The sequence below is a fragment of the Callorhinchus milii genome, unplaced genomic scaffold, assembly GCF_018977255.1.
Source record: "Callorhinchus milii isolate IMCB2004 unplaced genomic scaffold, IMCB_Cmil_1.0 Scaffold3, whole genome shotgun sequence".
In the NCBI taxonomy this organism is placed as follows: Eukaryota; Metazoa; Chordata; class Chondrichthyes; order Chimaeriformes; family Callorhinchidae; genus Callorhinchus; species Callorhinchus milii.
In genome coordinates, this window is record NW_024704744.1 from 70861341 (window position 1) to 70887293 (window position 25953).

Genomic DNA, 25953 nt, shown 5'->3' on the forward strand with positions numbered 1-25953 from the left:
TACGGATATGATTGCTGTGAATTACCTATCACGAACATGGATACACATAGCAGAATGTAATGCTCTGCTTGTCACTAAATGTCACACAATTTGCAAAGGGGTTGGACTTTTTCATAGTCAAAGTCAGAAAAAGGATTGTTCCATTATCAACATGAGTTAAATTTTATGGCACCAGGAAGAACATACAGAATGAGTCATGCAGTTTCTATCAGGTGCAGATTATATACTAGGAAAGGCCATTAAATTGAGTGCATTACACCATACACATAAAGGGTATATGTAACCTTCAGTGAGTTACACTCAAGAAAGTTAGTGGTTTAATCAATAGCTTTAACATTGCATCCAAACTGGAGCATAAATGACAGATTTATCATCTCTAGTTTGGAATGCTCTAATAGTTTCTTTAAGTTTCTGTTTTTAAAATACATTTTCTGTCTTTAGTTATTTACATTTCACTAAGCACTGTTCCCCAGACCCCACATGCTTCACATTGAAAGAAAAGCATTTCTCATGTACAGCTAAATTTTTTAAAAAAAGTTATAGCACCTATTCAACGACAGGTAGTTGAATGTTTGGCACAGAAATTGGGAACGTTGTCAAAAGGGATAGAATCTTTGCTCAGGTTACAATGGAAACACCTGCACTCTAAAAGCATAATACACAAACACACACTCGAAAAGGGCGGTTCTACTGCACAGGTATATCCAGAAGTAGAAAGGCATTTGGCAGTCCACCAAAACCATTTTTTATATATCAAAACAATCAGTGAACCCTACCTGCACAGCTAAACTCACTGACAATAAACACGTCATTGTGAGGAGAAAATGCAGTATATAATTACGAATACTAATTAAATATAACATAGCTCTAATTTCCACCTCCCTTGGATACAAGTATTCTTCTATCATGAGATTAGTTTATTTATAGACATTTATATAATGAGGTTAATATATTTGATGTAGCACCTTAACATATCGTTGAAATGTTTCAAAAGTGCTTTGCAGAATTTACTATGAAGTGTAGTGACTGTATTATGTCAGTGAACACAGTAGCCAATTTGGACCCAGCATTGTCCCACAAACAGCCAATATGTAAATGACCAAATTTATCTTGTGGATTGTTAGGAAAAACTTTCTTCTCTTGTCAAATAGTGCCATGGGATCTTTATCATTCACCTGAACAGACAGACAGGACCTCGGTTTAACGTCTCATCCAAAGGATAGCATTTATGTCAATGCAGCAACCAAACACCCACACCCCCACACTTCACTGCATTAGTGTCAGCTTAGACCGAATTCAAAGTCCCAACGTAGAGCTTGAACATACAACCTTCTGACTCAGAAAGTGCTACCATCTCAACCAGGCTGACATGCCATGAGAAGGTTAGTATATTGATGTTTATTTATACCATAAGGGTTGTTATATTTTCCAAACAAAGAGTCAGTGTTTGAAGTTTAGAACTCTAAGAGCAATATTATTTTTATAATGAAATAAGGAAGCAGTGTTCAACAGAAATAATGACACTGCATGTGCTGATCAGACTCTGTGGTACATACAAGACTGAGTACTAAATTTTTTTTGGAATTTTGGACAACAGTTACAAGAGGTATGCATGAAGAAATCCCTTCAGCCCAGCATACTCACCCTATTACAACACTTCAATGAGTGGCTTGTTCTGAACTGGATCCAGCCATCAATTTGCTCCTCCCCTTCCATGTAAAGAAATAATTCCCACCATCTGTCCTAAATTGCCCTTCACAACCCTGAACTAGTGGCCTCTTGTCCTACCTCCCTGGCATCTCTGAAAATATTTCTCAAGGTTTTCTTTTTCTCTCCCATTTACTACACCTCCTTATAAGGCTTATCTCGTGGTCTTATCTAGTTATTGCTAGTGAGAGCTCAGAGATGGAGCAATCCAAGTAGAAAGTGCTGAGTGTGAGGGGAATTACTATACATTAGTCCTCCCAACATTCTGATTGTTGCAACACAAAATCTAGCCTACAATTCACACATCAAGCCCAGCAGGAACCATTCTGAGCATTCCTGTCTCCAGAAAGAAGAAACTGATGCTTGAGTCAATCTGGACTGTTATTGAGCAAATAAAATATGGATTTGAAAAGGCTCAAGGACAGATGCCTACCCTTCAGTTCAATGAAAATCACAAGACACAAGGAAGCCAACCACATAAAAGATTTAGTTTTTTAAAAAAAATAAAGTTTCAAAGCGATGAGAATAATTTGCAGGAACAGCAAAAATGGGCGAATGCTTCCAATTCATGAATCAGTACGCAAGGCTGCAGAAGAAACAAACAACTTTTAATCAGCAACCAAGTTTGGTTCTGTACATCACCCAAAGAACCAGTTTTCTATATTTATTTATAGACACAAGAGGTTGCTCCTGGATAGAAAAATGTTCATCATAGCTGGACCATTATCTGAGAATGTCACCATTACATGATAGTTCAAAGCAACTGTGTTGATCAACTGTGTGGTTCAGCATCTTCCCTTAATAAAGAAGAAACTAATCATCTCTTGTTTCATCTGGGATCATTGTGTTCAGATCGAGGGCTCTGAACATAGTTAAGAGATTGGAATTTACAGGGTTTCATTCAGCTAAATCCTGAAAACAATACAGGGAGGGACAGCTGTGTAAATCACAGTGTGGACTTTGAAAAGAAATAAACCAGAACACAAGTTTAATTGATTAGTATGTATAATAATTGCAAAGAAACAAGGATCAGCTTTAACAAACTGTACATACATAAATAACCTGCTCCACTTTATCCCCAATAATAGTTTCATAAAAACCACCAGAATCTACTTAACCTCATTTAAACCCTGGTTCGAAAGTGCCTTTCACATTTATACAATTTGCATCCAGACATTCAAGAGGATTATTTTTTTAAAAGCTCAGTTAAACATGGCCATGCCAAAACCAAAACTGTAAAAAAATAATTACCATCAAAAAGCTATTTAAATCATATTTTACATTTCTCTTTAAATTCATTAAGCACAGGAGGGGACAGGTACGGAGAACTGATTTGGAGCTGTACTTGTTGCAAGCTGGTTTAAGGAGGAATTGGCCGACCAGCCAATGAGGTATTGTGCTAGCACAATGAGACAGAGTGAAAGCCTTTTCTTCCTCCTTAGTGAGAAAGGCCTTCTACACAAATGACTTCACTTGTTTACATATTCTAATGGCTTATATTGGAGGAGGGCCGTTGGTGTATCTCAACATGGGATGGAAGGACCTAGCAAAGTTGTTAGACATAGTACAGCTGTAATCTTCCTCGGTCATTGGTACGAGGCAGGCTAGGCCAATCAATAGCAACAGCAAAAGCTGCAGTGGTAAAGCAGCTCTTAGCACCCGCAGGAAGAAGGAAGGTTTCCGCTGGGTTCCCTGCTGCTCAGAATGGGAAGAACCTTTGAGATTTCTTTCGTGGGATCTGAAGGAGGAAAAAAAATACAAAGATCAGCTTGAACCAGTAATGCTAATCCATGGGGTGCAAAGTCTTCCAGTTATGTACTACAGGACACGATTTGCAGAAAGCATCTCTCCGGCTTTCATTTTGTACTTGATGGATTACTAACCTGCTCAAACTAGGAATCCAGAGGTGCTTCACTGTTAAGCAACTTGCTGATAAATGTTAAGTGAAACTCAACTTCCGTTTCTGTCATCTTACCGACAATTCCAAATGTTACTCTTCATCAATTACACCATGAATAGAGGTGATGGTGATTGAGAGTTCTGCCCACTGGGAGTGGTGCCATTCCCAGGTTACCTCAGGTAATTTCTTCCCAGGTTCTCCCCTCACCCCAACGCAACAAGGGGTTCCCAATCACCAGGTCACAGTGCAACACTCCACAATGCTCCTGCCGCAAATACAGCAATTAGGGGGAAACTGTCCCCAGTCACCAGATGATCTCAGGAACAATATTCCTACTGATGCTGGTCCAACACAGCAACAAGAAGAAATTAAGATGCATCAAAAAGCACTGACAAATTCTGAGGCAAATCAGAATGCTTTGCGTCTGCCTGCTTAATACCAGATGAAAGATAATTAAATCCCCACCATAGCCATCTTTGTTATGCCACGATTGGTGAATTTTATCATGGCAAATCTTTCATTGATACCCATCTCAACATTAATCAGTTATTTTAAATAAAAAACTGACCATGCATTCTTTGACCCTGTTAGAACACTCCCTGGTTTATCATGGCCATACTGACATCACACCCTGCATGTTTAATGCGCAAACAGGCAGCCTCACTGATGTCATCTGTTGCTAATAGGCACATTCAGCTCCCCACACAGACACACAGCCATCCAACTTTAGCCTAAGCATAATGAGTTATCAGAAAGACTGTCAGAAAACTATTAGACAGGGCAACACATTTATCCCTGTTCTGAGAACTGCGCCTTAGTAGTGATCAGCCACCAAGCCGTGTCTTACAGTTAATGGTCATTCAGGGTTAACATATTTATTCTGCTCTTTTCTACAAGTGTTAAGCACCCCGAGACGCTATTTTGCATGAAGTGTGCTATATGAATGCTTGTAGTAGTAGTTGCTGCTGCTGTCTTGGTGCCACCTTAACCCTAGGCTGTACCCAACCCCTGACCCTCTACCCCCTCCCTGGTCACATCCTACCCCGACAAATCCAACACAACCTTCCTTTTGCATCCAATCTCCACGGTTTTGTCTGTTAAGACTGGTTCAAAACCAAGTATGTTTTTTGCTCCTCTGAATTGGAACTGAACAAATGAAAACTATATTAGATACAGTAACAAATCTCTTTGAATATGTATGAGGCTGCAGCACAACCTTGTGCCTGTTCACAATCCTCCTAGCTCCCTTGTTCCACAGCGAGTCTTAGTGACAGCGTTTTCATAGTTACAAGCCTTGGGTCACTCTTGGATACAGCCTTTTGATGCTGAATGTTGAGATTTAAATTATGCGAGGGTCAAATTACTACTTAGACATCAAATACAGTGGAAACTCACTGTAAGGTAACACCATTAATATAGTTAACTCACTGATATGGTCAAGTTTTTTTTGCAGTCTTGTTCATGTCAATATTGTATCACAAAGTTCGGTGATACAAACTCGCAAGTGAGGTTGCAATAGCTTTTCTATTTTACCCTATCGTGGTCTTTGTGTTTTTAATCTGAATACTTTTAATCTGATTGCTTTTTTTCCCTGCTCCTCCCCGTCCTAAGAGGTTCGTATTTTCTTCACAAAAGAGGTCTGCACAGTCTGCAAACAGAGTTCATTAATATAGACTAGGATTAAGAGGGAGGAGTTGTAGCACAGACTCATGAGGCACACTGTTCAATACCTCTCCCCATATTAAATTTGCTCCCTTTATGACACCCGTTACCTTCTTTCCCCTTCAGTGCGTTACTAATGCAGGAAGAATGGTGGCATTGTCTTCAACACAAGTCTGTTGCACAACAAAACAAACTGTTTCAATAACATAAGCAAATGGTTCTTTTAAACTTTCCTGCGTAATACTCAAAACCTGTTGTAATGAGTAATCTTTCCTTTAGAAAAGAACCCCGGCAGAACTGAGTGTGACTGTGACTGCATCAGTGCTCCAGGATTTAGTTTACAGATGTGGTTTAACTGTTCTCTCCCAGTGATTTCAGAAATCCATTATAGCATTGAAAGTCATGGCACATTAAACAGCATCACAGTGTTCTTTGCTGAAGTTCTATTATACATTACCTCAGACTGTCTGAGAATGCCAATAGCAGAAGTTAATGAGACGCAACAGGCACAACAGGAACAGGCAGTACTTAATTGCTTTCTAACAGTTATTTTATTAAAATTAAGCAGGGCCTCCATTTTAAAAAGAGCAGCTTTTAACAAAGTTCAAAGGTGTCGCTGGCTTTTTGCATGTCCTATAATTGATCTTAACCTTTCTCACCTCTCAGTGGCACGCTGATGAATTGCAAACCCTGGACATTCATAACAGGTCAATTTCAGGTCCTGAAATACCAAACGATTTCTCACCACTGTTGACCTGCTCTCACTTTACAACCTCTTCTCCAGTTTTTATTCCGGATTCCTAGAATCTGCAGAGTTTTCTTTCCTTTGAATTTTAGGCCAAAAATCTATTTTGGTTTCAAATTAAAATTGAAGCGAGTAAACTAAAAAAAATCTGCTCGAAACATCACCTTCCCAATTGTTAAAAATTGAAAGTCTAGTTTCTCCTTTCTGGAAGCATAATTCAGGAACTCTCAATATGTTGCTCACCCAGTATGATGCACAAACAATTCATAGAGACCATTCCCCCCTCCTCCTCCCAATCTCCCAAAGTTCAGGTGCTCAGCCAGCTATGACGCATGTAAATTGCTGTCTTTACATGGTGGGCACAAAACTGTTTAACTTCCAGTGGCGGAGTGGAAAACGGGATTTATTCTTCCGCAATACACAACACGACAAAGCACAGCTGTGAGAATCCACATGCTCGCCTTCATCATTCAGTATCTGGCAGGTCGGCCCATCCACACGTCACAAATATCGGGGGGGGGGGGGTCTCTCCATTAATCACACAGCCAGCTCTTTATCATTGGGAAATCAAGCCCAAGATTCTGCTACTCTATGGATGTTCTGAGCTGTCCGGGCAGTGGGCCATGTATCAACTACTGGATGCCCAGATGCTTTCAAAGGCGCAAGTGTGATTCCCACCTCTTACACCAAACAACAACATGCATTTATATAGTGCCCTTCACTTTGGATAGCATCTCGGAGCACTTTATAAAGACGGGGTCAGGAGTACTCCAGGCACTGATAACGGTGGACCAGCCAGCCTGGCTCATAGAGGAGCAGACCAGTAACTGAGATTCTTCCCAAATGGCAGCAGCAGCAGGTAACTTACCAATACTATGGAATGGCAAATATGCATGGTTTTAGCTTGCTAAACTTCAGCTGCACTCAGTGTACACTCTTCCCAACCTGTATCTAAATTCCCTTGAGATTAAATAAGCAGGGTGCATCCCTCAGGGGAAGTGTGTGCATCCCATACCAGACAAATGCAAACCATACAGACAGGGAAACCCCAAGATAATGACCCCCCCACTCCCATCCCAGTAAAGCACATTGTTGTTTAGAATGCAAGTCTACTCTGGACTCCGGCTAACCTGCACTCCTGGCGCTAAAATGTGTGCGAGTTCCGGGGCGTCAGGTCACTGCTCCTCCGTGAAATGACGTCAGCAATGCTTCCGGCGAGTCACCAGAGGTGACATGAGTAGGTCAGGCCATACTTCTATGTTAGCTTGCAATACGGACTGGGGACCTGTTAGAATTGGATTGCTTGTATGTGGAACTTTCAGCATTTTGGTATGAAGACTGTCGAGTGACAGTTCCAGTATCCTGGCCCATTTACTCTGTGGGGTGGGGTTGAGGGTGAGGGGGAGGTGTCTGTGTGTGGAATCCAAACCAATGATAGCAACTATTTGTCTGCGTTGTGGCTTTACAATGAAAATAGAAGATAAGGCTGAAAGTATCACAAAGGGCAAGTTCCTTTTCTAACGTCGCTCATGTTAGCACTGAAGTCTGAATGGGACATTTATCTAAAATTTACAACTGATCTGAAAAGGTAATGCTCAATTCGCGATCAACTGCCCAAAGCCTTGTTCAGAAATTTCACACTACTCACTGGATTAGGCCTATCGAGTTTTACCTGTGAGCCGAGTCTGATCACCCTCACTGCACACAAAGTGAAGGAGCTCAGGTGGCCTTTGCAAGTTGGCATTAAACCAATTCAGTCAAAGAAAGGCAGCTTCTTAACAATTCAGAACGGAAGTATTTGAACCCCATTATTCCTAGCTTTCATTGCCTTTTGTATCTACCACCCTCTTGTACCCCTCCACTTCCCTTCATAAATCATTTTCTTGCATATCACCCCTTGTACTCCTGATATTCATGCTACAGAACTTTAGAAACAATGCTTTTTTAATGTGGATTCCAGATTATATGTGGCTATGGTTTGCTGATGCATTGCAAGATCAAACACAAAGTACTCTGATCGGAGAACAAACACTGATATAGCTTGTAAAGCTTGAGATCAAACATTTATAATGCACATGCATACTGACCACAAGCTGTCAGGCTTGCGTGTTTGATTGATTTCTCTATTCAGTAGAAACTAATTTATATTCTCCGCTTGTCAACATAACAAATTGAATATTGTACACTGTAAAAAAAAAACATGTAATAATAATAACAACAATAAACTACACTGTAGCACATTGACCTTACTGTACCAGTATATTGCCATAGCTAGAATTAGCTTTGAATAAGAGTTGTTCAGCAGGTTTAAAGCACGACTAGATTATCCAAGGCCAGCTGGTTTGCTGCTGCTGTTGTTAAACCTGGCATGCCCTAAGAGTGCTTGGAACAGAGCCACTGAAAGCAGGCATATAGACTCATACAAAGGTTAAGCAATCGCAGGGCTGATTTAATGCACTGGCGTTACAAATCAACCCGAGTGTACGGTTAGCTGTTTTGAGCTCAGATAAATGGAATTTTTCCCCATCTCTATTAAATATGGGTATATTTGTTAGAAGACAGCAAATGGGAAGACAAGATGTAGAGAAATAAAAGGAGAAATTTGACATTCAGGACGAGAAGACAGCCATGTGATGTGGAAATGTACAGTAGCTGAATTCTGCTCTCTTGTGGCGGGGGTTAGGTTGCAAGGGTTAGACTGTTCTGGATAGAGGGGATAGATGCAGCCAATTAAGTTTCCTGTTAACCAGAAGCGAAAGCATTTAAGCATTAGAGGATAGTGCTTTAGAGTATATAAAGCGCTACATTTCTGTAAAACCTAAGAACTAGCTTCATTTAAAATCTAGAATCAAAGAAGATGATGGAAGCTGGTGAAAAGGGTATCATCTGGTAATACATTTAATATAGAAGGCTATAGATTAAAATGCTGCAATCCAGACAGACTGAAATTAGAGCAGCATTTTATACCTGGACCAGGAATGCCATACCAGTGAGTTTTCATCTATTCAAGATACTTAATTTGTTAATTCTTAAACCAGTTAAGAACATATTGGTAGCCTGTAAAATGCATAATATCTTTGCAAAATAATATTATGCATCAAAGTGGGTTATGTTATGAGTACAGTTTTAAAAAAATAATGATCTCACTATGTTAAAAAGCTTTTAACATACTAAAAAAAAACTTAGTAAGCTTTCAACATACTAAAGCACAAAGTTCATTTCTGAACGTGGAAAAAAACATCAATCGATGCAAAAATCAGTGAAGCATCACAAAGCCACAGAAATCTCCAATTTGCGATGGGAGTTTAGCAGAAGAACTTATCTACTTTTTACAAGCTGTGCACACACTGGAGTCTAATTTGTGGCGGATTGCAACAGGGTTCCTTAATAACTGCCTCGAGTCACAAACAGGGACTCTCCAATAATTGGAAGTACATAACACTGATGACTGTGAACTGTATTCTGAAATGACCTAGTTCAGATCAATGCAATGTACTACACGTTACAGGAAGGAATCCTCATTGGTAACTTAGAGTTGTTGTTAAAAATCCCCATTACAAATCACCACAATTTAGACCCCAGCAAGCCAGTGCTTCCTAATGAGGCACTTTAAGCATTCTGCATGCTTTGGTAAGTTCCATCATCCTCTCCAAGCTCTAGAAGTAAACTGTAGAAACCAGGAGAATAAGGTACCTGCTGTGAGGGCTGCTGACAGAGGGTCCAGGCTGTGAGAGGCTAGATTTGCCTCGTGGCTGTTTGCAATGAACGGGGGGGTAAAGAAAGAGAATGTTCAGTCCAGGCAAATAAAGACAAGCTACTGATGACAGAACATAAAAGTGTAGCAAAAAATTAGATGAGGTAAATAATATCCATAACAACAAGAAAACTGGCTTTTCCTATTGCCTTTAGTCAGCTTACTTTAACTTCAATGCTGTTTTGAGAGCACTCTGCTAGCATGTATTAGTGTACGTTTCATTGGAAAGATTTTATTATGCTGAGGGATAAGGATGGAGTATATATCATTACGTGAATTAGGCTGGTTAATCACACGCTATCCGCGTGAAGGGTACTATGAAACCAAATTTTAAACTAAGACTAAAAATAACAACATTTTTGCTGCAAATAATTTTGTTGTACATAAACCTTGCTGCAGGGTATGTTTAGTTGAACTAATTTTTGATTTGGTTCCTAAATTTAATTGCCTCATGCATTCCCTGAACGGTTTGCTGGAGAACTTTCAAGCACAAAGTGTTCGGAAATCAAACACTTAACAATTTCAGCTATTCACTGCTGTCACTGAACACTCCTGGGTAAAGTGCAGCACACTTCAGTCAGATGCAGCGTAAAGCTCACGCTTTACTTAATGCCAAAGGATGGGATACTTTTGATTGTGGACACAGCCACAATAAATGCAGCATCAATATCTGCTTTATGGGGACATTGCGATCGGGAGCCAGGACAGACTAGACTGGACATGCATCCGGTGGTGAGACAATTGGCCAACTCACTATGCAATCCAGTACCAAGTTTATGAAATGGTTGGTTTAGTGGAGTATCGTCTGCTGGGAAATCAGTCCAAAGTGATTCAGCTAAGATCCTCAGCGATCTTAAGACTTTTATGCCAGGCCAGCATTCTATCGTTTTATGCTGAAACTGCATTCCTCTGTGTTGTTGAATGTGCGATCATGTCCATGATTTATCACACACTCAAGTTCCCAATCCCAACAGTGCCAGTGGAAAGAGCACCAAGTGGAGCCATGGAAAAAGGCATTGTGATTCGTAGGCTTGGTTGCTCTCACAGACCTCCTAGAAACCCTGGCACCAGCTCCCAGGCTGCATACTTGGCCAAAGAAGGTGCCAAAAAAAAAGGAAAAAAGGAACCAAAAAAGTTTTGCGGGGGAGGAGGGGGTTGGGGGGGGAAATAAAAAGGCTTTCAACCCAACAACCTGATGGATAAATGGATTACAAAGGTGAAGGCCAAAAAAACAATTTTATGCTCTCATTTTCTTTGCCCTTGGCCTTTGGAAAAGAATAGTTTAAATTGATTGGGAGGCAATTTCCTGGATACCAGAACCTTTCCCAAGTGAGTTTGGAGGGTGAGCTGATCAGTGGAATATTAAACTGCGGGGTGGGTGGAAGGGGAGAGAACAGAACTCCGCCTGCCTATCTTGGTTGAGCTCAGCCTAAGTCTGGACCTAGGTGTGTACGGCTCAAGAGTAGATCACTTCATGATTTGCCCACTGCATCATCGGGAGTGAGAACTGCTCTTTGTCTCAATTTGGCACCTTCTTAAACTAAACTCATAATAATAATTATAATATTAATAATCCTTGCCATTGATGAAGCGCCTCATAATGTCTCCGAAATGTCTCAAAGCACTTCACAGATTACACTGTAAAGTGAATTGACTGTATATTTTGTGGGCAAAATGTGGCAGCCAATTGTGCACAGTGGTGTCCAACAAACAGTCGTGGATTGAGTGACTTTTTTTTATTTTTTATTTGTTTTTTGAAGGGATTATTATCCCCGGAAAAGTGATCTGCCAATCGACTAACAACCAGATTCCTACTAACTGCTGGGTAAACAGAGGTGAGTGGAGCAAGGAAACTTGCCAAACTTAAATAATAAATAGTAAGTAATGTAAATTAGTTAAATTTATATTTTGCATCAGATTATTTTAAAAATATGCGGTGACGTGATTCATTATATCCTTGTTAAATCGAGAATAGTAAGATGCCCCAAATTTTAGCTAGTCTTAACCTGCGAGACGCTGTTTTAAAATTTAATATCAATTAGATTTGTGGAAGATTCCAAATACTTTTTGTTTTAAAGTACTAAAGACAACCGGCTTCTGAATTTAGACTGAAATCTGCAGGATCCTAAACGTTAAGACAATACTGTGTTCCAAGCTAAGAATAGGTGGATTTGGGGCCTTCCGTACACAGCAATATATAACTGCTATATGTCAGCTGTATGGTGTTTGTTGCTATTCAGAGTGCTGTGAAAAGCCAGTATTTCTCTAAAACATCTGCCACTAGGATCTAAAGGACAATAGAGGATGGAGGGAAAAAATCAATTCAAACAACTAGGGTAGATTAACAGACAGAAATATCAGATGCTTTATAAGAACAAACAATAAACATACTGCTCAGAACAAAGGAAAGTTGAATATATAAATTTAAAAATAAATCAAAATAGCTTTCAACCAAATTTTTTTTCAAACTTTTTTTCCTCAATTCCATGCAGTGGGGTAAGCAGGAGAGAGGGTGAAGATGTGAGATGAGCTATACTTCCTGTTTCATGGACCTTTGTACCAGGATACCATACACGAAATCATGCCACCAGAGCAGCAGTCAGGCACTAGGTTAATGTATCTGTTATTCCCACCCCATGTTTATGAAAGAGACGGGGAGGTTGAATTACCAGCCGGGGACGGACGGGAGTGCTTCCACCAGACACAGGACTCAGAGATCCTGATGTGTCCAATTCATCTGCTGAAGACCAAGACGCAAGATCCTAGAACAAAGAACAATGTCTTAAAGCCAGGTCTCCAAAACACAGTGGGTATCAAACGTATTAAAAATACACCATTATTCATTTGATATTATAATAATAATAATCCTTGCATTTGATGTAGCGCTTTTCACGTCTTCTCGACGTCTCAAAGCGTTTCACAGAATAGACTGTAAAGTGAATTGACCGCATATTTCTGGACGAAACGCGGCAGCCAATTGCGCACAGCAGTGTCCCATGTTTAAAGGCTCCAAGTTTTTGTTAGGGTCCTTTAAAAGAAACCAGAGAGTCCTGCTAGCAAGTTTCAAGATGTCTCTAAATACATCAACTATCTGATGGTTGAGGAGGGCTGCAAAAATACCTTGGGGCTGGGATAGTACAGGATCTGACAGGCGGAAAAGGTGCACAAGATATAAGATTTTATTTTGCAACATTGTTTGCTTATTTTATTGCGTCGAACATGGACCCCAACACAACATTTTATTGGGTGTATTGTCCAAAAAATGAGCTTATAAATCTGTAAAATGAGGCATGATGCATTTTTAGTTTGTCAGCATTAACCATTACAATTTCCAATTTATGAACATTCATTCCCAAATCTACATTGTAACACAAAATGCAGTTGTAACAAAAAGTCTTTGCTGTTCCTTCTCTGTTACCTGAAGAAGAGAGGCTTGTGATGATTTTGTTAAGACAACGCTGCTTTTGAAGTGAGATACTGGATGCAAACAGCAGCTTAATATCACAAGTCAATTCTATTACCCCTTACCCCTGTGTGAGTGTGTGTGTGTGACTGTAGGGTTTACTTACTAGTTGACTGCCAGAGATATCCAGCAGCCTCTCTAGGTCCTTCAGGTCATGGATGACCTCTTTCAGAAGCAGCTTCAGGCGGTTCCCGATGACATGAACTTTCTCCTTTGCCTCAAGACAATCTCTACCCTCAGCATTTACTAGTAGTTGGCCGGACAGCTCTTGAAGGGATGCTACTTTCAGCTGGGACTCCAGCAACTCACGTTTGATTTGCTACATCAAAACACAAAATTAGAGATTTTCATATCTTGGTAAACTCTACAATCCATATTCAAAACTACTGTATGCACTGCACGGAGCAGCAATTTCTTCAATTGAGTAGAACTTTACAAAGTATTTAACATTAATCACCGAAGGTATTAAAGGCATTAATGTGGTGATACCACTTCAAATGGTACTTAGTATCAAAAGCATCAGTGCAATGTGGTATGAATTTATGTCTCAGCACAAAGACCACTAGATGGAGCCATTGTGCTTTTGCAAGAAGTAAAATTGGAAAATTATATCTGTCCATAGCATAAAAATATTTATAATAATAATAATAATCCTTGCATTTGATATAGCGCTTTTCACGTCGGGAGGACGTCCCAAAGCGCCTCACAGAACACACTGTAAAGTGAATTGACTGTATATTTGTGGGCGAACGCGGCAGCCAATTGCGCACAGCAATGTCCCACAAACAGTCGTTGATTGAAAATGACCAATTTATTATTGTTGTTGGTTTTGGAGGGATTATTATTAGGCTCTGTGTGGAGTAAGCAAACTTGCCCAAGGTTTCGCCCTCTGCCTGGAATTGAACTCAGGTCTCTCAGTTGCAAAGCGAGTGCTCTAACCACTGAGCTACAGGACTCCACAGTGTGTGAAACTCACTGAAGATGGAATTTAGTTATCTTTGAAATTCAGTTCTAAAGTTAATACAATTCAGAAGTCAATGTTGATACTAAAGTCTCCTTCATGACAAGCTATCTTTGCAAAAATCAGCTACTCCAGTCTATCACCGTTGACCTGTCTGTCTTGCACATCTATTCACGCCCAGACTCAAAAAGAAACTGAATGCCTGATGTGGTAAGTTAAGTTAGTAGTAGAATGGTCAGGTTGGTGAACGGAATCGCTTGTCCTTGATCTTGGACAGTTTGGTGTTTTAATTCACGTCTTACCATCAGGGTTTTGTGGTGGTCCTGCAATGTGTCTGGATCCTGGTTGGGATCAATGGGTAGGATTTCATTTCGTCTTCGGTCTATATTCTCCAGCCAGAGCAACAGCCCATGGCTCATCTCGTGGAAGTCCTGCAAGCCACAGGAAGGAAACACTAGCAGCAAACAAACAAAGTCCATGCACCAACAAATTTACATCAGCAAGATACAGGTCTTAAAAATTAAACCAAAAATTTCCATTTACAGTTACTTAATATCCCACTATCTCAATATATTAAATAAAACCTTGCTTTAATCTTGGCCTTTCGTAAGGATCAGGTTATGATTTGGTGTTAAAGAACTCTGTAGGAGTTAGTTGGCAAGACTTACATGACACTGCATGAGGGCATCTTGGAGAGAGGTGCGCCAGTGATCCAGCTGACAGCACACTCGGTCCCAGTGCTTGTTCATTTGCCTCAGGCGTTCCTGAAGTTCCTGGGCATCGCTGGTATCCGACTGAGTGAATTCTGCACTGCACAGGTTGATAGATAATATGATGGCTTTGCGGTTGTCGACTGCCTTTTGCAGTTCCTGAAAGAAAACACAAAGTAGAGCTTGAAATTGCCAGCCAATATGTAAAGGAGATAATTCAGAGCCATGATTAATTTTTTTTAATGACTAAACTTCTATCTAGCAACTAAGATCATCGCCAAGATTGATGGTGACTGTGTGTGTGTGTAGATGTGAGAGTGTGCGTGTAAACAAGTAAATAATAGAATGAATGAACAGTTAGTGTCTCCATATAGGAGTAAAGAAACATATGTTTAGGAGTGCATTTATTTCTCCCCTGATGATAGATTTTTCATGTTTGCTCAGCTGTATGCCTCAAGAATATTATCTCCTAATACCCATTTGATTTTAGATTTACAAGTTTCACAAATTCTCATTGCAGTTAATTCATTATGATTTTTTGCAAATTTCAGACTGCGTGCAATATCCAAACTTCCTGTGGTTGGCTTCCAAACACATGTTGGCTTTCTGCCTGCGAAGCATTGCTCAGTGAACAGACCGTGTCAGCTTACTTTCAGTTTTTTAATGCGATGTTCTATGGTCTGGATGTCTGTACTGATGTCAAGTCTGCGGAGCTGCTCCAGCTCCTCCTCGGTCTCTCCCAGCCAATTCCAGATGTTGCTCAGGTCAGAGTTAAACTGCTGCCACTGCTGCAGGTTCTGTTTCATCCTCAGCTCCTTGTTGAGGGCCTGTGCCTGGATCAGCTCCCAGCGTTCAACCACTCCTGTACAATGAGAAACACAAAAGCATCAGCCCGGAGTGGTTACCCCTACCGTTCAATAGAGAATCAGACCCTATTGATATACCCTAATACTTCCAGTTGCTAATATATTGTGGAGTCCTGTAGCTCAGTGGTTAGAGCACTCGCCTCGCAAGCAAGAGACCTGGGTTCGATTCCCGGGCAGGGCGAAATGTTGGGAAAGTTTCCTTATTCCACTCCAATGCCTCTGTTTGCCGAGCAGTAAGTAGGAACCTGATTGTTAGTTGATTGGTGGATTGTTTTTCTGGGGGTAATAATTCCTTCAAAAAAAATAATAAATTGGTCACTCCAATCCACGATTGTTTGTGAGACACTTGCCGGGCGCAATTGGCTGCCGCGTTTTGCCCACAAAGTATACAGTCAATTCACTTTACAGTATATTCTGTGAGGCGCTTTGAAGATGTCTCAAAAACGTAATAAGGCGCTATATCAAAAATGCAAGCATTATTATTATACTCCTGTTCATGTGGACGCAAAAGATCCAATGGCACTATTTCCAAAGAAAAGGGAGTTTCGCCCGGTGTCCTGGCCAACAATCCTCCGGATCAAATTACTCATTCACTTCATAGATGTTTCTGGGGCATTGCTTGCACAAATTATCTTTCAATCTTCACCTAAAAATACACAGTCTCTTCAACCTACAGTATATCCTGTGAAGGGCTTTGGGACATTGATGATAATGTGTTAAGACGCTATATCAGATGCAAGGTCAATTTGATGTTGTATTATTTCCTGTTCTGTGTGTTCTAATCAATCCACAGTACACATCTTGTCTTTCATCTGTTATTACAATTTCTTTTGAAAAAATCAGTGTCTCCCTTACCAGAAGTCTGTTTTTCTGTGCTGGTTAGGTTAATAAACCCAGAAAATTTATCTTCTTCCTCCTTGAGTTTTTGTCCAACTCTTTTCACAGTCTCTATGCTACCTCGGCACTCAGACAACAACTTCATCTGCAACAAAAGAACAGGAACATAGAAAAAAAATATCTACTTTAACAAACAGGCCAAGCTGATCTGGACAGGACTAGGCAAAGCTGAACAGAAACTTTTTATGTTGGAGAAAGGAATTAGTTATCAATGAGCACAACAGATATTAAACACAGAAAACAAAGTAAAGGGAATAGTGATTTACCAAACAGTGACAAGGCTGTCAATGTGCTGATTTAACACAACGTACCTTTGTTGATAAAATTATCCTTTCATGTAGTGTGAAAACTTTGCACATATCGGGAACTAATTTCAAATGTTTCTTAACAGGATCAAAACACTTGGCAACTTTCTGGACTTCCAAATGAATTACCTCCACCCCATCATGAATGAAAGGGGGTTAAAATTCCATTAAAAAAAAGAACATTTTAGAAACTTTCTCATCACATACTAGAAAATGACAATGTGACCGAAATCAACACTGATGGACACAAATAAATGGGTGGTTGGACGCAAGATCTAAAATCTTATGGCAAAGTTCAAACAAGAAACCACAAAAACAAAGAAGGTGTTTTGCTTGCACAAAGTGTAGTGTTTCATAAAATTATGGGGGCCTTGGCTGGGGTGGGTGTCACTATTTTAAATGTTTCCACCAAGATGCCGAGTGCATTAGCACAAAACTGGGATCATTTAGATAGACTGATCTTTTTCACTCTCGTGTTGTAGGAAATTATCTGAGCCATTTGGTGTTACAGGCTCGATACACCCTCATATCAAAAACATATCAGAATCCTCTCCTCCCAATGTATGTTAATAGAATGTCTCCAGACCCAGTCCACCTGTAGACATTACAAATACATGGGATATATGTTTGCTTACAAATATACTGCTGCTGCACTTCACATTAAAATTCTGTGAAGCGCTCTGAGATGTCTCAATGATGTGATAAGGCACTATATCAAAAGCAATGATCATTATTATTTTATAATTATTACTAAATATAAAGAGGGGGGTGGGGGGAGAATTTCTTTAAATCGTCAATCTACCAGGTAAATCTCTGCAGTTTAGATTCTGAAATAATATCTTTGTGCAGAAGTACAGCCAGCTTCAGCTAGAAGTGGGGGGGAGATCTATATGAAGAAATGTGCACAGCATGTTACATTTTTCACTGATCCGCAGACAACAATAAAGATTCCCATAAACAGTGTGTGATGTTGAACTGGAAATGAATGAGTAACAAGAATACTCACATATCCCCAGTAGCTGGAGTCTAGCTCAGGGCCTGTGGGCGTTTTGCTGCGAATGACATTTTCTGTCTGTTGTAGATGGTATCGACTGCGATCTAATGCTTTGTCCAACTGGAGGATGTGGGTTTCCAGAGAACCTGGTTCACCTACATGAGATATACACATGGCTAATAAATAGGAGGGTGCAAACTTTAATTAAAGAGTGAAATGGGGAAGATGTCTACAAGTTCACTTTGATGACACAAGTGCTAAGAGTTAACATTTGGTACCCAATGGTTGTCTGCTAAGCATTAGAACAGCCATTGCAACAACAGTGAAGATTCAGTACATGCACTCTCACTAACCAATACCCACCTGGTGCAGGCACATCTCAACTCCAAAGCCATAAGCATGCACTGCGGTTTGGTTGCAATCTCCCAGAGGTTTAACAATGTTAGCTACAGGTTAGTGTTTTTCACTGTTGGATTTGCATTTCTCAAGCAATGAGATACAAATCAGGGGTCAGGTAAGGGTTTATGTAAGGTCAGTTTGCAAATGGATGACTAAGGGTTTGATTGGTGGGGTTGGTGGGGAGGTCAGACATGCTTCAATTACTGATGCCTACCAGAGGTTGATCTCAAAGTACTTTCAGTCAGTTTTACATAGGCCTCTGGGCTTTCAGGGATCACTACATCTGTAAAAATAAAAGCACAATTTGAACAGCTACAGAATCAGCACTGGATACTAGCTTCACGCGCCTCTTCTTTCTGCAGTCTGATCACTGCTTGAATGAAACAAAGCCACCAGCGTAGATTGTTGTTTCACAGCAGATGTGTCAGTGAACACAAGTCTGAGCACAATAAACCTCAGTGGCTTTCATATCCTCTAAAGATAAACAAAGGAGCAGTACTTAGAAATCATTGGGTCCTTGCTCGGTATCAATATGGATTTGAGAAGCAATCTTTAAGGATGGGTGGATGTAAGTGACAAACTTAAGCACAGTAAGTGGTCTCTCAATTCAGACCTGCAACTCTAAGGTGAAATCCATGCACAAGTTCAGGCTCTGACTTGCTCTTGATCATGTGCAGTCCAATAGGTCGCCATCAGTATGTCGCTTTGTGCACAAAGCTTCAGGGTCTTCTTCTATCTCAAGTCACAAATAAGTTGTCTTTCAGCTCTAACCATCACTCGCCACAGATTAATCATTTTCAATCTCATGTTCACAATAGGCTCTTCCTACAGAGTGTTAGGGTTTGGATTCTCTCAAATGACAAATAGTGACAAAAGAAGTTTAGTTATCCTGGGGGTACAATTTCACCATATTCTCAGCACAGGGACTAAATTGGGTCCCAAGCCATCCAGGTGTAAAGATGCTCATTGTCTTCACTTATTCAGAATGGTACCAAATAAGCATTTTCTTGAGTTTCAGGATGATTCAACTGTATGAATTTGGGATGATTTATTTTCATAAAGTTGTACTGTAGATTGTTGCACCATAGTTACAGAATACAAGTCTGTTGACAATCATGTACTTTCATTTTCTGGTAGAATGTTTTCTTTTTCTGAGGCTGTAGATACTTAATACTTTTCAAACACTTTTCAAATTTCCAGGCAGAGGGCGAAACCTTGGGCAAGTTTCCTTACTCCACACGCCTAATAATAATCCCTCCAAAAAACCAAAAACAATAATAAATTGGTCATTTTCAATCTATGACTGTTTGTGGGACATTGCTGTGCGCAATTGGCTGCCGCGTTCGCCCACAAATATACAGTCAATTCACTTTACAGTATGTTCTGTGAAGCGCTTTGGGACGTCCTCCCGACGTGAAAAGCGCTATATCAAATGCAAGGATTATTATTATTATTATTAAACACATTGTGTGCTCATGTCAGGTGACAGCTTGGCTCAGTTAATAGCAATTTTGCCTCAAGAGTCAGAAGATTGCGGGTTGACAGCCCATTTCGGGACTTGGAATTCATATCGTCTATGTTAACTCTCCAACGCAGTGCTTGGGCTGTGCTACATTGTTGGAGGTGCTGGCTTTCAGATGAAACGTTAAATCTCAGTCTGCTTAATCAGGTGGATGGTAAAGATCTCATACCATTATTCAAACAGTGAAGAAAATTTTTCCCTGGTTTTCTGCCCAGCAATTCCCTAAATAAAATTAGTCACTCACTTCATGGCTTTTTGTGGGATATTGCTGTTCACAAATCAACTGCTTCATCTGTCTACAAATGCACAAGCACCCGACTTTATAGCATAGCCGGGGAATGCTTCAAAATAACCTCCCAACATGAAAGGTGCTATATCAAATGTAAGCCTCATTATTTCAGGTGTTTTGAGACATCCTCCACACGTGAAAGGGTGCTGTATAAATGTAAATTGTGTTGTGTTGCACATACAGACGATGAAAATTGACTGGATTGGGAAGCCACCAACGAATAATTTACAACAGACGCCACCAATAAACATTACCTTTTGGAACTGAGCATTGTTGCCACTTCACAAAGAGATGTTCTCTCCCTTCCAAAGTACCCAATGCCACTGTCCTCCCTTCATAGCATCAAGCTGTTTTAAATGAGTCCAGCATCCTGACCGCCACCACCCTTCCTATAACTTAATCCAATTATTATTTAACCACTGAAATACTTCTGCTGCCTGTGCTGAAACTTGCAGCCCCGTTCTCTTGTTCTACTTTCTTGGTGCATTGCTCTGTGGCCAAATAGCTTCTCATTTGCATGTCAAATCTGGGCTCTCTGAAGTTGGTGGAAACGGTACTTTTGAATGAAGAGTTAAATAAATGCACTTCCTGCCGAGACTTTAAGGCTTATCAAAACATTCTTAGTTTTGTGCAAAATACTGCTTAGCTACCCCATCAAATATATTATTTTAAAATCAGAAATTAGGATTCCTCAGTGCCCACAATAGAGTTATGTTGCAAACCAGTAATATTCCTCTCGATAGGAACATCGGAACAGGAGGAGGCCATTCAGCCTATCGAGGCAGTTACCACCAGTTCATTATATCATTGCAGATCTTTATGATGCTGCTTGCTTATTGGCTTGGAAATTTGCCGTAAATTGTTGTACTGTTATAAAGTGGCGTATTCAGTCTGCAAATTTCTGAACATATGATTTTCTGGAACAATCGAATAGAAAAAAAATCCCCCTTATTTTCTGCTGCAGTGGTAGACTATGAACATTAACTGGGTCCTCACTATTTAAGTGAATTCACTATTTAAGTGAATAAGTGTATGAGTATGTGAAAGGTTAATGATCGTCTAAAATCACAAACCATGAGTTCAGGTTTACCTACAAATACGCAATCAATCCACTTCACAATAAATCCTGTGAAGCACTTTGAAACGTCGTTCCGACGTGATAAGGCGCTATGCCAAATGCAAGGGTTATTAATATTATAATTTACAGCAGGTATTCTATATTGAACCACTGTCTCAGAAACTGCAATTTCATGCATGTCAATAAGGGATAAACTCACAATTCATTTAAATAGTTTGGTGGCACCCATGACACACTGGTCACTCCCAAAATACACACACAAAACATTTCTTGTAGCTTCCAGCTTCTCCTACTGGCTCCTCACCTGTGATTTCAGCAGCTCCTTGGAAATAGTCATCGCTATCCTCGAGCACATCCTCCTTGTCAGTAATAAGCGCTTGTGCTACAGCAGTTTCCAAGCCTCGGCTTAAATCGTAATCGTGATCCCACTCCAATGGGATGGAGTCGACACTGGCTGGAGTATCCCGCCCCGAGCGAGTGTCTCTGGAGTTTTGCATCATGGGCAGAGACCTGCTCACTCCATAGAGATTGGACGCTGCATTGTCTGTAGATCTGTCGTGCCAACTTAAGCTCGAGAGGTCAGTGCTGTCATCCAAGTCCGTCTCCCTGTCAGACATCTCATCATCAGTCAGCTGCGGGGGGGGTGGGAAGAGTAGAGAGGAAAGATGGCGATGAAATTAACATTTCTGCAAACTTGTGTTCCGATCACAAAAGATCTTTGCCATTATCATAGTACAAAGAGCAATCAATAAAACCAACACTCACACATAATGCTGGATATGCATATAACCTTTTATGAAAAAAATCTGCAGATGCTGCTACTTAGGACTTGCACAATAATTGAACTGTGTAGGCACAGCTTCAACTTCCAACTTATTTCACCTCATCTGAACTCAAGTCATCTGAAATCTGAACTCAACTCACTTCCACATGCACACCACTGTGGATTTACTGTAAACGCAAACCAATCTGTGCTCTATAAACAGCCACGGATGGCTCCACATCATAATAGCTTTACGGATTGCAAGGGCTATAAATGCAATGATATAAATACGTCAGCTTCCCAATTGAATACTGCTAGTGTATGTGACTTAGCAATAACACAGTAGTACAATATGTAAGTGTACACTATATAGTTGACTGTGCAGTAATTGCTAATCTGTTTTGTTAAATGAATAGAATTTGAAATTTGAAAAGCGCATGCATGTATTGCCTCTATTCAAAACACACGCTCGCTTTATCTGAAAGTTAAAGTTACTAAGTACCATTGGGATTCTCTCCCACCTCCAGCTAGCAATGTTAACCACTTTGTAATATCCTAGATGTGAAACCCACTGTATAAGTGTAAATTGCATTGTATTCTCAATGCAGAGCTTTCCCCCAGGAAATGCAGCATATAAGATGAAGCCCATGACGAGACATTCTTTGTCTTCTGCTCGGATTACATATTGTGCAACATGTACCAACCCCGTTACCATACAACAACAACAACAAGATTACATTTGTATAGCGCCTTTCACTGACAATATAAAACACTTCACATTTAAGATAAGGTTCCATTATCTCTATTAGCATTGCTCATTTGTGGACCTAAAAATCTATAAGTATTGTTTCATTGTGAATTCCTGGTTAGTGAAGGCTTGAAAAATGGAATCAGATATTTGGGGGGGTGGGGGAGCGATTCAGTAAGAAATGCCTGGCCACTATTGGATTCTCCTTGCCACACACACCATGATGTTTCATTGAAAGACAACACCTACAGGAAGTTGCATTAGTTTCTTGTAGTAACGGTTCACTCGCCCAAAGACCTCTTGGCAGTAGCGATGGAGCTCATCAAGCTCTTCTTCGATTATTGTCCCATCCAGAGGCTCACTCTTCTCAATCAGCTGTTCTCCTTGAGTGAAGATCTGTTCAATCTTATTTGTATTGAGGGAGATTTCTTGCTGAAATGCCTATAGACAGAAAATAGAACAGACGTATTTATAGGACTTGTCCAGAGACAATCCCTAGGAAGCGAAAAACTGAACAATGGATTAAGGTTTCCTGCATTGTTCTTTTCTAGGCCATTTGAACGCTGACCCAGAATGAAACTGGCGGGAACTCAAGTCTGCAGGTTTAGATGACCTGGTAAATTCCCAAATCTGGTCCAATTCACTTAGGATTTCATGATTTTTTAAAGCATTTTCTCTTTGGCTTGGAAGAGCATTATCGCTGGGCTTGGAATTTGCACACATTCTAGGGATTGAAGAAATGCTGCAATTTTGTAATCTAAGATATATCCTGAAGTTTGCTTTTGTAAAATGGAACAAGAATTCCACTTACAAGCACCCAGGACTTGTCCCTAGAATGTGTGCAAACACCAAGCCCAGCGATAATGCTTTTTATACACTTAGTTCAAAGAACTGAGAGCACAAAACCAACTGCCCAACATGGGAAGCAAACTTACTTTGAGTTGTTTAATTTTGCCTTGAATGTCACATTCTGAGAAGTGCTCAATGTTTGTCAGCTGCAGGTCCATTTCTGTCAACCAGACTAGGATACTCTCACGAGTCGTTTCAAATTCCTCTCGTTGTCCAATAAAATACTGTGAGTACATAAGAACACATTATCAAATGGTTTCACCCATGCTTAAAACACAGTGTAAACAATGATGGAATTACTTAACAGTGATGTGTCCAAAATTAGAGATCATTATTGAATACTTTAATCTGAATCACATGAAAAGACTAATAACTTTACACAGCTGTCAAATGGGAACATTTATATACTGAAAATGGTTAAAATGTGTTTATTTTATTCCGGATGCGAGGAAATAAATTTAATAAATAATACTGAGTGAAGTTGCAGTATGTTACAATGATCAAAAAAAGTGCATACATCAGGGTTTGAATTGTGCTTGTGATAAAATACAGAACCTCAGGCAAAATAAGCATTAATAAAACATACCTAAAAATAAATAGTCCTCTAATTTGATCAAGCGTCTTTCACATTGGAGGATGTTTCAAAGTGCCTCACTGGATTTACTACACAGTGTGGTGACTGTATTTTGAAGGCGAACAAACTTATATGTGAGTGTCAGGTTATGGCTGGCTTTAGACAAGCTAGAGTTTAAGCAAAAGACCTCAAATTTTTCACCCTCTTGGAGCTGTAAAATATTTCTTTCAGTCTCCATATGTCCTCAAATTTCACCCCACTTTATTCTTAAGAATGCGGTGTCCCTCATGGCTCTGTCCTCGGTCCCCTCCTCTTCACCCTCTATATGCTCCCCTTTGGTGACATCTCCCTTGAACGCCTCCCAGCTGCGCTCTTTCCTCTCCACCCATTCATTATTCGAACCCCTTCAGTCGGGTTTCTGTGCTACCCATAGCACAGAAACTGCCCTGGTCAAGGTCACCAATGACATCCTGACCATCTGTGACCAAGGCTCCCTTTGCCTCCTCGTCCTCCTCGACCTCTCGGCAGCATTCGATACGGTCGACCATGCTTTCCTCCTCCACCGCTTGTCCTCCCACCTCAACCTTCAAGGCCCTGTCCTTGAGTGGTTTAGGTCGTACCTCTCCCACCGTCTTCACTTTGTTTCCACGAACGGCTTTTCCTCCAGCCCCCGCACTGTCTCGTGCGGTGTCCCTCAGGGCTCTGTCCTCGGTCCCCTCCTCTTCACCCTCTATATGCTCCCCCTTGGAGACATCATCCGCAGACATGGGGTTAACTTCCACATGTATGGGGATGACATCCAACTCTACCCTCAACTCCACGACCACCGATGTCCTGACAGCCTGCCTGTCCGACATCGAGTCCTGGATGAGAGGCAACTTTCTTCAGTTCAATGTGCGTAAAACTGAGGCCCTCCTGATTGGCTCACGTCAGCGCCTCCGCACCTCTGGCGCTGACAGCATCAGCATCCAAGGCTGCACTCTCCACCTCTCAAAGCCGGTCAGGAACCTCGGGGTTCTGTTCGACCCTGAGCTGTCCTTTCTCCCTCATATCCGCACCACAACTGGCACCGCCTTCCATCACCTCCGGAATATCGCCAGACTACGGCACTACCTCACCCCTCACGCTGCTGAAACTCTGGTCCACACCTTTATCACCTCAAGGCTGGACTATGGGAACTCTCTCCTCCCCGGCACCTCCCTCCACACGCTGCAGGTCATTCAGAACTCTACAGCTCGTGTACTGTCCCGCACCAGGCTTCACGACCACATCACTCCCACCCTCGCTCACCTCCACTGGCTCCCCATCCCCCAGAGGATCGAATTCAAGATCCTCATCCTCACCTACAAGGCCATTCACGGCCTTGCTCCCTCCTACCTCTCCGACCTACTATCCCCCTACCTACCTGCCCGTACCCTCCGTTCCTCTGGCTCCAGTCTGCTCCACATCCCCTGCCCCAACCACCCTACCATCGGTGGCCAGGCCTTCAGCCTCTCAGCCCCGAGGCTCTGGAACTCTATCCCCCAGTGCCTTTTCCGCCTCCTCCCTTTCCTCCTTCAAGGCCAGTCTCAAGACCTTTCTCTTTGACCGTGCCTTCAGCTCCCCTCTCGACTCTCTACACCCTCCTCGCTCCCTCCTTCCCCTCATCCTGACCATTTCCCCGCTGCTCGGGTCCTGACCCAACTGTACAGCGCCTTGGGACGTCCTCCCGACGTGAAAGGCGCTCTACAAATGGAATCTATAAATAAATAAGTGGAAAGTAGCTCT

The 25953-nt window shown here is 41.1% G+C and overlaps 1 protein-coding gene across 7 annotated transcripts in view; it reads right to left on the bottom strand.

Annotated features, from left to right (window-relative positions):
- Nucleotides 1-2294: 2294 nt before the first annotated feature.
- Nucleotides 2295-25953, bottom strand: part of syne1b (spectrin repeat containing, nuclear envelope 1b) — a 233595-nt gene continuing 209936 nt past the window's right edge. For 5 of the 7 annotated variants that reach the window (XM_007894396.2, XM_042332961.1, XM_007894397.2 and 2 more), the window contains 13 exons: nt 23699-23836; nt 23013-23204; nt 21557-21884; nt 18578-18646; nt 17977-18119; nt 16624-16750; nt 15553-15764; nt 14861-15061; nt 14495-14623; nt 13338-13550; nt 12438-12530; nt 9708-9766; nt 2295-3445 (listed from right to left, as the gene is read on the bottom strand). In XM_007894396.2, coding sequence (XP_007892587.2) covers nt 3202-3445; nt 9708-9766; nt 12438-12530; nt 13338-13550; nt 14495-14623; nt 14861-15061; nt 15553-15764; nt 16624-16750; nt 17977-18119; nt 18578-18646; nt 21557-21884; nt 23013-23204; nt 23699-23836 — 2148 coding nt within the window. In that variant the 3' untranslated portion in view covers nt 2295-3201. The remainder of the gene's footprint in view (nt 3446-9707; nt 9767-12437; nt 12531-13337; nt 13551-14494; nt 14624-14860; nt 15062-15552; nt 15765-16623; nt 16751-17976; nt 18120-18577; nt 18647-21556; nt 21885-23012; nt 23205-23698; nt 23837-25953) is intronic. The other 2 variants (XM_042332964.1, XM_042332962.1) reach the window with 1 other exon arrangement.